We start from the raw sequence: 15316 nt of genomic DNA, 5'->3' as shown, positions 1-15316 counted from the left end.
CAGTTGACCAGACACATTCTTCTCCATGATTCTATCATGTAGAGCAGTTGGATCACACCAAGCAACTGCTTTGTTTAGATCACTGATCTGTTTGTAGTTGTTGAGCTCAAAATGCAGTAAGCAATGGAGTGTGAAATGATCCTGTGTACCAGACCCCCTTCTGGAAATGTGTTCAAAGACCTCCACAGCCCTGTGCCCTCCTCTGACAGCAGTAGCAGCAGGCCTCCTCCTGATGTCAGAGGGTTAAATGGACACAGTTTCTTTCTCAAGACTTTTGTACACATTTGTTTTAAGCTCTGTCATTTGCTGCTAGAAGACCGTTGCTGTGTCAGTATCTGAACTTCTCTCCATTTTCTTTTTTAATTGGAGGCAGTATGCTTGCTCTGTGTACATAGAACTGTAAGTGTATATCATTCACATAGCATAGATAATCTGTATTATCCAAAGTCACACTTGGATCTTCTTAAGTTTGTTATTTTAAGGGATGGTGAACACATTGTTGTGAAGATTGAGTCTTTGGTGTTTTCACTGGTGTTTTTGGTGTTTTTCGGTCATATAGATTCTGTCATTGTAAAATGAATGTCAAAAGCATCATGACATCTGTGATCTAAACCTCATGTGAATTTGCCATGTTTGGAAATGGTAAGGTAGAAATTCTTCTGCACATTACCTAAACAATTTTGCCACTGAGGTCATGTGTAAATGTTAGTTCTGTGCATATCGGCATGACAATGATTTGGAGTTTTTATATCTTCATAAACATCTGTTATCTGTCAGACAACCAAACAAGTAAGAAATGTGATTGTAGCTCATGACGTTAAGGGGTTACCTGCTGTGCTGTGAGAGCCACTGATGTATTCAAGTGATGACAGAGAAGATCACGGGACAAGAACAACCATAACGCATCTTTTAACTGATGTAAATGAGCTGCAAATGTGTATTCCTGCCTGTAAGACATGCAGACAGTGGGCAGATCAACTCAAAGCTATATTATTAATGTAGCTAATGAAGAGCAGGCACTTCACTTCTGAACACTGATGTTACACGAAGCCTTGATATCATATTGAGGAGATAATGTAAGTAAATATGAGTAAAGTACCATAGACTACTTATCTTGACCTAAAAAGTGCCACACATGAGGTCCTTTGTTAATTTATACTATGTGAATTGGGTCTGTTATTTAAAGCTGGTCTTCAAAATGTAATCTAACATGTTAATGTTTGTAGTTGGGACTTATTTGAAAGCTCTTATATTATAGGTCTTATAGCTCTTGTGTTTTGTCTGCTCCAGACCTTTTAACAAGCAAAGGTTTTCAGTCGACCAGCAGCCAATAGGGGCAGGGGATTTAACTGTATGATAATGTAAAGCAAACAGGCACATTTAATGTATAGCCAGAACATGTTTCCAGCCATGTGTGTTCAGCCCTCTCAATGAATTATACAGATGGGCAAAATTTTGCAGTCTTGCTGAAGACTCGTTCTGTTTTACAACTACTACTGCTGCATGCATGATCACTATGCATTCCCTACCTTGTTTGGGTAATTTATTATTCACTGCCTCTCCTCCTCTGCTTATAGCCTGTGTAAGCATCTTGTCTAGCTTGGCAAAGAAAATAGCCTAATTCAAGATCGATTGTTTTATTAGGCCCAAAAGGCATTGTAAGTCTGTGCCCCTGTGATTGGTATTGCCAAGCTGTTTTCACGCAGGTGTGAATAAGAGCCTGTACATCTGTGAAAAGATAATGAAGATGTCAATAACCGTGACTCTGCGCTGCCATAAATCTGTGGTCAGGAAAATGCCCAGCACATTGGCTTAATTGCCTTCAAACAACCTCAACTTAGTATTGCGAAACAAGCAGCACGTTGCAGGACGGAACAAATCTCAGGGAACCACAAGCTTCTTTACACATAATGGAGGAGATGCAGGATTGACACATTCACAAAATAGCACCTAGACACAAACAAGCCTTTATCAGACTGTGCTCCATTTCAGAATTGAATAACTCTGCTCCCAACAGCCTTTTTTTTTTTAACAGCCCAAACTGTTTTATGTGTGAATCTTTATCTCAGCTGTCAGAATGTGGATGCACTGGAGCAAATAAACAATGCTACTGTTATAGCTATTCTGTGTCTAATGGGTAGTCCCAGTTAGAGCTGGAGCACAGTAATGTGTGTTGAAGTTATTCCCCTAGGCAAGTCAATATTTATGCCATCATGTCTCCTTACCTCAAGATGCAGTGTCATTTTTCAATTTTCATTCATTAGTTTCAACAGGGAAGTAGTGTGGCTGCTTGCATACCGACACGGAGATCTTGCACCCCACCAAGGCACAGAACAGAAACCATCTGGTTGTGTTAATACTGCCAGCTGGTTCATTTAGAAAAGTTAAGATTAGAGTAGAAAATGTTCTGCCATTTTTTTCCCCTATCATTCCACTGTTGAGTGCTGCTCCAAATATATATTTAATTAGTCCAGTCCTAATGGTTATTGATTTTTGCCGTTTTCTGGCATGGATGTCAACATGCACTGCACAGTATCGTTTTTGTGTTTTTCCTTAATTTTTGTTCAACTTTCAGTGCCCAGTTGCTGTATGCACTGTTGTTCTTGCTTCTATAAACACTACTCGCTGGTCAATTAACCATCATTTTCTTTATGGAGTTGTCTGCTGATTATTTTAACATTCAGTCAGTTCATTGTTTTAGTCAATACAATGTCAAAAATATGGCTATCATAATTTCTCTGAGCCCAAAATGATATCTTTTGATGGATTATTAAAACCCAAAGATGCTTCAAATTATGGAACCAGCAAATGTTTGAAGCGATTTATCAATGATCAGAATAGTTTGCGATTTATTTTCTTTCAGTTGATTAATCAATTTGACCTCAATGGCACTGGACAAACTAGAATCACAGTAGACCTCCCACTAGTGAACAGATTTCTTCTCTTCAGGGCTGGTTGAACTTGATGCCATTTTTGTAAATGTTCTGATGGGGAAGCTGTTTACTGCTTTGTTTCAAGCATGTGGGACATGTGTTGAAAGTTAAAATTTATTTGAGTGGAGATTAATTTTAATATAATTCTTAAATTCCAAGAGCATTGGAAATAAATTTAAAAGGGCTTCATGGACCGTTTTGTTTCTCAGAAGATGAGCTCTGCACTTGAATCAATTAGACAAATGTTCCCTGCACTGTCAGCAAGTCTTCACACATTTAAATTAGGAGAAATATTATTTCCCGTTTGATTTTTGGGTGGGAAATGGTTGACCTGGCAGAATAATTAGCTGCATGTTTGGTATTTATTTCCTAATGATACCATTCATGTGTTTTTACGCCTCCAGTCTCGATAAAAATCCCTACATCGATTGAGACAGTCTCTCTCTGAACCCACTGCATATTCTGGCAGGCTCGTAATTGCAGACAATGTTTAATTTCAGATTTACCAAGTCATGTCTTATGTCAACAATATTGTCATCACACATCCACAGAATCCAGTTACCTTGCAGGGTCATTGGGTACAAGGGAATACACACAATACAGTACATATTCATACACATGTCGCCATTTGAATAAAGTGATATGGCTGTGAGATGCTATGCCAGGAACCCTCATCTTGTCAGGTGATGGCAGCCGTGCTGGATACTCAGCGCTGTTAAAGCTTTGGCAGCTGTCCAGTGAGCAAGTTGGTTTGACCCTGTCCACCAGCATGGAGGTCTTAGTTTTGGGGAATTGTGCAGTGATAGTGAATTTTGTCATGCAATTCTCAAGTAATCCTATGGAAACAAAAAGTGAAGTCAGTATAGTTGTAAATCTTTACAAGTGCTCTTAGAACAGTAAGTAGGGTGGCTAGTCTAAAAAGAAAACTGGAGTAACTAATTTGGGTCTCCTGGTCCATGCTGAAGTGTTAATAAACTAGACCCTGAATTTACTAGCTGCAAATGCTTGTTCCACTACAATATTAACAGAGGCCATAGGTTGTTGGGTGACACTGAAACAGCTGACACTTAAAAACTCAGTTGTAGTTTAGACTAAGTGACTTTTGCATATGTCTTGCAGCCCTTTCATGGTGGCAGTTTGCTGTTGTTTTGAGTGTGAAAAGGTATAGTACAGTATTTGTCTACTCTCGCTCTGATCAGTGGTGATAGAAACATAACAACCACAAGGGCACAATAACATTGCCTTATTTTTCGGCACTATGCTATGACACTGTTGAGGTTTCCTGCGTTAGCAGGTTAATTCTTCTCAATCTGTCTCCATTCAAGAAGCACTCAAACATTGTTTAGTTTGTGTTGAGTTACAGTGAGAGACTGAGGTAAAAAGTATGAAAAAGTGTAACACTAAGTCTTTCACTAACCCCCTTGCTGCTTCCTGTTCCTGGATACTCGTGACATAGAAAGCAACACACTGAGAAAAAAACTACAAAAGCAATCTCATCTTCTGGCAATGGTAAAGGAGATTATCACCCATTTTTAGCAGCTTTATCCGTGTTTTGTTTCAAAAGTTGTATTAATTGTCATTGCTTTTAATATTGTGTCTTGTACCTCATATTGTGATATTAGTTACTATACTATTGTCAGTATGATATTGTGCAGACCACTAACCCTCACCTACAACTATTGAAGACTCTTTCTTCCATGGAATCCTTTGATCTGTTATTTGATGTGCTCTAGATTTATTATAGACTTTTGGAGCTGCTGCTGTAAAACATTCAGTAACATGACACCTTGGAGATGCTCATACCTGCCGATCTGACTGTCTCATTGTGCTCCACTTATGTTGCAAGCACTCACATGCCTTGTAGGTCCCCAAGCAGGCTCCCGTTTACATGTTATTCATTCAGAGTTCGACAGAGGTGGCTAATTGGTCATGGTTTTGACTGCGCCCCCGGGACCAAAAGTGCATTGAAACATTCACCGTATCATGAACCAATAAGAAAAAGGCAGTAATGCATCAGATTATGAAGCTGAACCTGAATGAAGCATTTATTGGCTTCTAAACAGCAATGCTGCCCACTTACTCATGCTGCTGATGATGTCCCTGTCTCAACAGGAAACTGATAATCAGTGAAACGGACCTTGATTAAAATGTATTATGATGCCTGCAGGGCGCCCCGAGTGATCTAAAGTGCACAATATGCCATTGCTAATTTTCATTTCTGCTTTGATATATTATCCAAGGAGTTGAAGTGCGGCTCATTTTCCCTTCAACTCCTAGCTATCAATCCAGGAGTGGTATTTCTTTATGGTGATCAGCTTTAAGCTCACTTACTGGAGGGATGTGCATCACTAGAAGTCATGTGCTCTGTGGCCTGAGATCATATTGGCAGCAATGCATTAAATTGCTAATGTGCCTACCAGAGCTACATTATCCGGCCCATCAAAGTGACAGGGGCAGGGATAAAGCATTGTGCTCGGTTGTCCATGAGATCATTGGAAAATGGGTTTTGTAGATATGGCTTGGCAGCGTGCAAAGTTGTCATTTAGAACGCTTTCTTTGAATTTGCTTTGTTTCTGCCTCACTGATTCGACAGCTGCAGAACAATGAGACGAAAGTAGCTGGCCAGTTTCCACTGTGGTGAAACTCTCCCACACCTGGTGGCCTCTGTGGCTTTGCAGTCTGTAACATTGTGTTGATTTGCATACCTCAGTATGTAAAGAAATTATTGAATTCAACAACAAAATGATTGTCTTGACCATGCTCTAATTTTGAAAAAACAGTTCATTTGACGACCGAAGATTGTGTGCAGTCAAATGAGCTCTGGTTGGAAGTACTTGGTTGTGATGGACAAGACTGAATCCCCAATGATTAAAATCTCCCAAAAAATAAATTGCAGTGTATTATGTTCCGTATTGTACCCTGGCTCAGGCCCGCTGGCCTCAGTTTTGTTGAGTACACGATATAATCATCCAACAAGGATCCACAAAGAAACTCTTGTGCCAGCTTTTGAGGATCACTTTCAGAGGCTCAGTGCTTACCAGATTTTTCTACTTTTTTCCTGTGTTTTCACCCAAGACGTATGGAATATTGCCAGCTAATATCTGATGATTTTGCTGTTATAGACTCTTAAATGTAGAGGGTAACTGCTGCCACAGAGAATTTGAAATTTGCCTGTTAAATTTTATGAAATCTTGCAAACAAATCTGGGTCTCTATAAGCTCCATATACCAAAAAATAGTAAGGTAGAGTATTGCAAAAATGGATCCTTTGGAAATTAAACTTAGTGTTCAAAATGAATACAAGAGACTCTCTGAGCACAGGGCCTGAAATGACTAATGTCTGACCACTGTGTGCTCTCCGGAAACATGAGCCAGGACAGGAGGCCCTGCATGAGTAAGGAGTGCTCCGGCTTCAGGTGCGATGTGGAGGCGGTAGTACGCCAGGCACCTTGTGGTGATTAATGAGCTGCACCTCGTGCCAGCAATTTTAAACACACTGTCCTGATCACGAGTGTCAGCACACACAGTCCAGCAGTTTTGTGACAATCCCCCCCCCCAAAACACACGTGCACACACACACGCGCGCGCCCACACACACACACACACACACACACACACACACACACACACACACACACACACAGACTTCAACCAAAAAGTGTTGCTGAATCTCAAGCTGTGAAGTAGATGGAAGTGAAGAAATGCTGTTGATTTTGTTTGAAGCTGTTGACAGGCCTGTGTTACCCTGGCTTCTTTTGGAGCCATATCTCTTTTGGGTTGTGTGGTTTGCTGACATTTATTTTCAGTCCACAATTAACAGATTTAATTACCACAACTTGAATGTATTATTTCAAAGCTACTCTGCCCGAATGGGGCCCTTTTTGTCTTATATTTTAGTTTGTTTGTGTAGTAGGATGTCTGATGGGCTTGTCAAGAGATTATAGAAATTTAGAGAACTTTGGTTATAGGCCAAAGGAACAATTGATTAAAGTTTGGCACAGATCAGGATTCAGATGAATGGATCATTTATAAATCCGTTGTTTTACTGTATTGCTTGGCCATAAATAAGAAAGTTGGCTATTGCATGCTTGTGTGATTGTATTACACAATATTTAGATGTAGATTCCCAGTTAGATGGAAAGTTAGATCAAAATGTAAAGAAATGTTGCATTATTAAAATTGCAAACTGAAACTATTGACTTGTGAGCGTTTGAATTCAAGGCAGCATCAGCCACTATACTGTTTGTAAATACCAACATCTTGGGTAGGCGTGTGTGGTTTGAAGATGAACATGAATGGAAATATATTTGGTGTTAAAAGGTTTGTTAAACGTAGATCAAACATAAACAGGGATATTAATGCGGCTTATTTTGCAACATTGAGCACTGCTCACTGTAACCTCACCTGATTCTGTCGATATTTGCATACTTGATCTAAAATGAGTCAAAGAATCTCTCTCATTTTCATTATTGATTAATGACCTGCATATTTTTCACGATTTGCCATTTTTAAACCAACAAACAAACTGACTCAGGTAGAAAAATGGGTGTCCTGTTTCCGAAGACTTGACCAATCGTCTCATCCTTGCAGATCTACCCTGTAGTGCGTAAAACAGAGCATGTAATTGTCCTTTCACAAAGGCTGTAGGTTCTCGCTGCATTAAGTGTTTTACATGCGGTATATGGACCTCTGAATATACCATAAAGCAGCCCACATTAATGAGCTCTGCAGCGAAGAAGGTGCATCTGAATGTACCGAACACTTGCTTCATTCTCTTTGGCAGCAGCCCTCTCAACAGTGTCAGCTCTTTCATTCTGCTGCTTGACATGGTTCCAACGCCTTCGGCTTACCACAGCTACAGTGTGAATAAAGGCTGGTTTGCAGTGATATTCCTTATATTTATTTTCAAGGTTTCTTTGTTTGTTTTTTCTTTTTCTTTTTTTTTTTTGGTACCTATATCTCTGTTCCAACACCAGAACCACTTATGCCTTTGTCACCCCAGCACATTCCAGTGGTTACAATTGGAATTATCTGTACAATAAGCAGGCTTTGTTCCGAAAAATGCCACACAGTATTTGTGAGAGCCCTTCATCTCTCCATTTTTCAACAGAGAACTGACCTGAGAGTTGTTGGCATCAGCACAAAGGAGCACATACTGAATGGAGGCTTTATCTTCCTTATTCTAACAAGCAAAGTCTATGCAGCTTACTCATTCAGCCTGCTTTCAGAATATATGGAAATAAAATAACCTTTCCTCGAGTAAGTGTTTTTTGGTCTGTCAAAAGGCTCCAACATTTTGGCAAATAATGGTCTATAAATGGAAATATATGCCCCGTCTCTGTGTGTGGTTGTTAATTTTGCCTTAAACTCAGCTAACCCTCTTCTTTTTTCCTTCTGTTGCTGCAGGTTCAACTACAGATCAACGCACCACCTCACCACAAATGGCTTCTACGAGTTCCTGAACTGGTTTGATGAAAGGGCGTGGTACCCCTTGGGCAGGATCGTTGGTGGCACAGTAAGTTTGTCCTCAAATCAATTCGTTCAAGCTCCATGTTTTACACGTTTGCTCATTGTTAATCAGTTTCGAGCCATTGAATACACATTTACACACAAAAACCTTCTTGTGAAACAGCCTAAAGGAAAATAAATGATTTATGAATGTATCCTTAAATCCAGGAGTGCCAGGAGTGCACACAGAAATGCGTATCTGAGTGCCTCCTTTTTCAGGCACCTCACAGGAGCTCCATAGTTCTGCTGGTAGACTAAAACTCTTAAAGGGATGATGACAAGTCTATTAAATGGGAGGTGGTAAAGTTGTTGACTCCAGTCAAATGATAAGCCTCAGATCCAGGAGGAGTAGTGCAGCCCCTGTCCTGTTCTTGAAACCTTTTGCATCTCTTGGATATTGGAAGTGTACTGGAGGGGTCATGGAGTTTGGGCATTGATTTGTGTTCTCTGGACTTGGAAATGACTTATGACCATTGCTGGAACATCCAGAGCCAGTGATAAAATACATGTTTGCCAGAATGAGAGCTGTGTATTTAGCCACAGGAATAAATCAGAGATATTTTCAAAAGACATGGGGGTGCGCCAATGTTTTGTCCTGATGATCTTGATGGCAAAACCTAAAGGCACAGCCGAGGCGTGGAGTTTCAGTTCATCTGCATTTTTCTGATGATATAGCAATGTTGCCTTAATCAGACTGTGACCCCTGGTGTGAACTAGCTTGTGTTTCACCAGACTATAAAGAGTTGGGGTTGAGAGTCAGCAACTCCTAAGTCTGAGGCTGTGCAATTCTATTAGATTGCCTCCCTTAACTTAGAAACAAGTTGCTGGCTCAGGTGAAGGAGCACAAATAACTTGGGATCCCGTTCATCAGTGAGAGTAAGATGGAGTCTGAGATCGACAGGCAAAACTGGTTGCCAGTTGTACTTGACTATAGAGGGAGTTTCAGCCAGAGGAAACGCAATGGATTTACAGTAGCAGTTGATCTCTCACCTTTAGTCATGAGCTCTGGGTAGTGACTGAAGGAATGAGATCACAGATTTCTGTGCTCACCCATGGGGATTGGGTAAAGAGCTCAGGCTCAAAGGAGCATCTTGGTTTACAACCACTGCTCCTGTATGTTTAATAAGAGCAGGTGGAGGCCGTTTGGGAATCCAGAAGCCTCCTGCACACCTCCCCATGTAGATGGTCTACCTGGGAAACAATCCCAGGCAGACCTAGAACATGTTGGAAGGATTACAAATCTCACCTGGCCTGGGAATGCTGTGGGATCCCCCTGGAGGCTCTGGCTGAGTAGAGTTCTGTCTGCCTTGTGTAGCATGCCATTGTGACACTGACCCAGTTAAGTTTTCGCTAAAAGGATGGATGGAGTTTTATATTAGCCGTGCCATGAATTTGTGAGTAAATCTGCAGTCTCTGTACCTTTTTATATATTAAAGCTTAATCAGAGCAATCTTAGAACCACGACTGAGTACAGTCAGACATCAAATTATGCTTTAAATCATACTGAATCATAGCCTGACCCAGACCCAGAAAAGCAACCACAAATTAATTTCTGTATGTTGGCATTTTAACAAAGATAATGTCTGACTGGAAAATCAGCATGGATTTCTATACGCACTGTTAATATTCACAAACACATCGTGATCACTCATAGAAATTGTTTTGTAGTCAGTTTTATGTCCTCATCAGTGGTAAATGCAAGAAAAATGCTGAAGTAGATCTTCAGTCTGTTCCCGTGGGCATCCTCACGGCTGTGTGTTTGTGTGTGGGGTTATACGGGGTGACGCAAGCCAGTGCTGGAATACCATAGAGCCCTATAAGCCCCCGCTGGGCCCACATGGATTTAAGTCGCAATCCAACAGTAGCAACAGTGAGCTGTTAACTTGACAGATTCCCTTCCACTGCTGTGGGCTCTCTGTTTACCAGCAACAGCGATTGTCGTGAAACATTGACCCTCTTCAATGAAAAATACAGCGTGCCAATTTCATGCAATTCATCTCCCATTTCCCCCGCCTCCCCTCCTCTGTGCATCTCTTCTCCCAACCTCATCTTCCCAGCCCTGCTTCCTGTGAGCAGTGAGGCCTGTGTGAGTTAAACACCACCGGCCCATCCATCTCTCTCTCCTCTTTAACAAGCCCACCTGGCTTCTTTCTTCATAAGTCCCACCATGTCTGCACACTAAGCTGTAATTGCACAAGCTAATGATGCATCAGAACTACATAATCCAGGTCCTCTGTGCCAAATAAACGTGGACATATCTCCCAACATGTTTCCGTTATTAGGGCCAGCAAAGAGGCTGGGGCAGAGCCTGGCCCTCAGTGCCTGTGGTGTGACTCGCTTTCCCTTCTCTCTCGCTCTCTTCTTGTCTCTGCATGGTGTAAACTCAGTCCTGCAGGCTGTTTGGAGAGTTGCTCTGCACAGTTGAAGACAGCAAGGCATGTTAATGTTGTGCATTGCTATCAGCAGCCGTTATCATTACAGCACCAAGCAGATGGTGCGGGGCAGGAGCTGCAGCCACGCTACATGCCCATGTTTGAATACACTATTCATTACGGCACAAGAGAGGCAAGGAATTGGAATCCAAAAACCCATCCATCAGCATTCATCTGTCATTGGCAATTACCATCAGCTACTGGTAATTGCTTATGGCAGGCGTTGCTTGTAATAATGGATGTGCTGGTTATGTTACAGTACATGGCTACTTGGGTTGGGCCTTGGAGCCACGGGGAAGAAGCTGAAACTCATGATTAGACTGGTAATCGGAATTGGAAGGCGTATAGTTTTAAGTTAATTTTCGTGACATTTACAAGATCCCTGGGCTGCACAACGCATTGTCTTCCGCATACAAATAAGCACACAAAGCATACACGGCTCACATATTTTCCCTGTACACCATGAGTGAAAAAAACAACAAATGACTGCAGAATTATTCAAAAACTGTTCACTTGAAGATTTGATTTTAGCGAGTTGTGCTCTTTTCTTCTCTCAAATTTAGTTTCATGTAAAAATCATTTGATTTTTCCAGTTGAACATTACTTCAAATATTTTGATTTGCTTCATAAGAATCTCAGTTTGGCCTAGAAACACGTAACTCAGTGCTATGAGAAGGCAGAGTAAAATACCCAGTGATTGATAAGTAAGCAGTTTTTGTTTGTTTGTCATTTCCCGGTGGTAAGTGGAAACCTAAGCTCAAGCGAACACGCATCTCATGTTTATCGGTCTCCTTCTTCACCTTATTTGTCTCCTTTTATAAGTCTTTTCTTTTGCAGTGTAGCTTTTCCATGGTTATTCCAGTTGTTCCTCTGTTGCCTGGAGATAGCGAAACCAATGCCTCTTCCTGTTTTGGTTGCACAGTAGTAGACGTGTTTTGTGCTTTAATTTGACCTTCATTGTTCTTGGAAAAGAAAGTTCAGCTTATAGAGAGCCAATCTATATGTGGATGGTGTCATTTTTTTAACAGCCGTTCCACTGTGCAACCTGTATTTTCTACAGAACGAAAAGTTAAAGTAAAAAGTTGTCTATTGCCAATTTAAGTAAATTGGCCGTCCTGAAGAAAGATGGTTGTGGCATCAGAGAGGGAAAGTGTTGTTTAAGGATGTTAAAGTTTTTTGTCAGCATATCCCTTGAGAAGCCCTAAAAAAACGAAACTGATCCTACTAACAAGTATTGTGTGTGCAGCCAACGCTTGAAGTAGCTTATCTCTCTGTGGCTTTGTCAGTTTTTGCATTGTTGTCCAAAAACTATTAAAAACATGTCAGTGAGCCACATTGAATGAGGGTGTTATGGTTCATTTTGAGCTGCACTCACATGCACAGTGTGACTGTCGTAATTACTCACTGGTTCACCAATTATGTATTAATGCAAAGCTGAAAATAGTCCCTACAAATGCATTATTTAGTCCTGTTTGAGTACCTTTTGCAGAGAAAGGAAATTTATGTGCCTTATTTAAAGTTAACTATATATTTGGGACTGTTTTTTCAATATTAACATCTTCGGTAGGATCCAGTGGGCTTGTGGCTGAGAGCTACAGACAGTGTTGTTGGTTTTTAGTCTTTTCATGGAATTTGTTGACAATAGAAAATAATAATTTCAACCTTGTTCTTTGAACATGCCAAGTCTGCTAACAACCCTCATTTCATTTGGAGGACATTTACTGCCAGATGGTAAGTCACATTTTACCTTAAAGAGTTCACTGGCTTCTTCAATAGCAGGTGGTTGGGTCATTCTGTTGGCCATACTAAATGCAAATGCCTCCCTCAAACATGCAAATCTATGCAAAGTGCAGCAAGATCTAGCAGTTGATGCAAAGAGGACAACTGCAGAGCTGGCTCCGATAGATCAACGTCCATTTTCACTTTAACTTGCTATATCGTTATATGAGAGGCTGAGTTACAATTGTCAGATGAGCTGGTGCCTTCCTCAAGGACGACATGATGTTAGTTTGTGAAACGGAATGCCTTTTCGCTCATTTGCCATGCAGGCTAATTTTCAAAATCCTACTTGTTTGCATGACTGAGAGAGCATTTTTTGAACATAGACATCGGGCTTCAGGGAAGAGGGGCATTTGGTTTCCTCCCACACTGCATTCGAAATCGTAAAATGAATGTGTAAGAGCTCTTATTTGCATCGAGCCTGTGCTTTTAAAACATGCAGCGGTGTGGACAAGTGCTCAATTCATCTTGGTTTGGTACAGTCGGCTTCATAGCCCACCATGAAATTATGGGCTTTGTTTAGAAAACTTAAAATAGTTTGAGTTACAAAGCTTCATTCCCTCCTCATTTTCAGAAACCTGCCTTGACATTTCAACAATGTCGGCCTCCTTTCTTATGCTGCATGGTGATCTGCGACCCTTCTAGCTCCAGGTGGGATTTATAAAACCACCTTTGCTCTATCTGACGGTGGTGACCGAGACTCTTGTCTGTTGCGTTCAACCTTTTCCCCGGCTGCCCTCTAACACAGCCTTTCAGCCACAAAAGTTCACTTTTCTTCCTCTGTCTCTCCAACTTCCATATCTTTCATCATCTCTCCTCTGCTGTCTGCCTCTGCCTTTTTCCTAATGTGTCGCTGTCTTCTTTCACCTCCTCTATGCCTCCATTATTTGCTCTCATCCTTATCATTACCTTTTTTTTTTATTTTTTATTTTTTTATTCAAAATCAGACGGATGATCCTGACAGTCCTCATTAATTGTGTATGATAGCGTTAAGTCTCTAAGCACTCAGATGGGTCACACCGTTTGGAAGACGGACGAGCCGATATCAGTTAATGTGACACTTTAGTGCCTTTCTGCATTAGACCAGTCCAGCTGCCCTCTCCATTTTTATTTCCCTTTTCACTCCCACCCTCCCTCCGTTCCCTCCCTCCCCACTTTCCCCAGAGGACGACTGTCAGTTGCTCTTTCTCCTGAGCCACAGATAAGGAAAGGAAGGCTTCGCTAATGTGACAGTCCATAACAACAGTGGGCTGTCAAGCCAATAAACCGGTCTTTGTTGCCATAAGGACAATGACTCAAGTGCATTTCGGGTAACTGCTTTTGTCAGGTCCAGTTGATGATATTTTCATAATGAACAAGCTATGTAATGCATTCTTGAGTGCCTGTTTAGAGAAAGGTGTTGATAAATTATGCATCAATTTTCATCCATCAAGCCTAAACTCAATGCAAAATGTATTCTTCCATGATGAGCAATATTGTTTTGAGGACCCGGGCCCTACCAGAGTTCAAAATGGCTAATAATTACAAGAGTAGATTTGTAAATGGCAGGATACCACCCGATTAGACAGTTCAATCCTCAGAGCCAAGAGGCAAGACAAGGTTGATTTTCATTGAAATAAATTAGTTGATGCAGCTTAGATCTCAGAGGCACTGGCTAATTAGAGACGCAAAGACCTGAGTTTATTGGCTGTATGGCAAAATGCACGCACTGCGGCTATAGTGAACACACCTCAGGGATATCAGTCACGTTAAACACATCCTCGCTTCTTTTACTTCAGCCAGCCAGTATACTGCACAGGGCTCTAATTGGATCTGCTCTCATGCATAGACGAGACAAGGCCATGATGCCTCGCCTACTCACGCCTTCGACTGAGAGCAGGCTTTATTTCATTAGAACTCAATGTTGAAGAATATCATGGCAACCATCTCTGATGAGGCTAAACGTCATTTATTAACCCTCTGAACGCCACACAGTTTTTTTTTCACTGTAGGTCCTCACTTCTATGGAATCATATCTAAAAGTAAAGTGAACTCAGCTGTCTTTTGTGCGGTATAACACTTTAATAATGCCAGCCCTAGTAAATAATACAACACAGTTGAATTTCTTTGATGATTTATTTAACAACAAAAGAAGAAATGAAGGAAAGTGTTTAAGGAACATTTTCTGAGTTCCCACAGTATTACCATTCTGGAATAATGGAGGCTCTACATGCTCCACAGGCATTAACAGCCTGCAGTTCAGTTAGAATTTCACCGATAATTGATGGCCTCCCTGTTGTGCTGAGGAGTGCAGAATCGAACGCTTTATTTAAAAGAGACATGAAGGAGAAAATACCGTTGCTAAAGTATCAGTGTACTTTTTAAATTTAATTTTTTCTTGACCTTTTTTTTTTAACAGCCAATTTCACTCATAGATGTGGCCATCTATGAAAGCTACCAGACATATGTTTTAAATAACCATATGCAGATATAACCTACATTTAAAACCAAAATAAAACACAAATGCAGATGCTATGATTCTCAATGATTTGCTTTTCTGTGCGCACGTCGAAGTACCTTTGAGCAAGATACTGGACCCCAGTTTGCTGCAAGTGGCTCTCCCGTCGGTGTGTGAGTGCTTATGCATGGTTAATGCTCCTGATGAGCAGGTGGCGCTTTGCACAGT

General features: G+C 41.0%; 1 protein-coding gene across 1 annotated transcript in view; it reads left to right on the top strand.

The window, feature by feature from the left end:
- Nucleotides 1–15316, top strand: part of LOC119016925 (dolichyl-diphosphooligosaccharide--protein glycosyltransferase subunit STT3B) — an 85888-nt gene that overhangs the window by 28500 nt on the left and 42072 nt on the right. Inside the window, exon 2 of the mRNA XM_037093291.1 lies at nucleotides 8339–8447. Within this exon, the coding sequence (XP_036949186.1) occupies nucleotides 8339–8447 (109 nt within the window). The remainder of the gene's footprint in view (nucleotides 1–8338; nucleotides 8448–15316) is intronic.

Source organism: Acanthopagrus latus, chromosome 3, assembly GCF_904848185.1.
Source record: "Acanthopagrus latus isolate v.2019 chromosome 3, fAcaLat1.1, whole genome shotgun sequence".
In the NCBI taxonomy this organism is placed as follows: domain Eukaryota; kingdom Metazoa; phylum Chordata; class Actinopteri; order Spariformes; family Sparidae; genus Acanthopagrus; species Acanthopagrus latus.
This window is presented reverse-complemented; position numbering and strand designations above follow the sequence as displayed.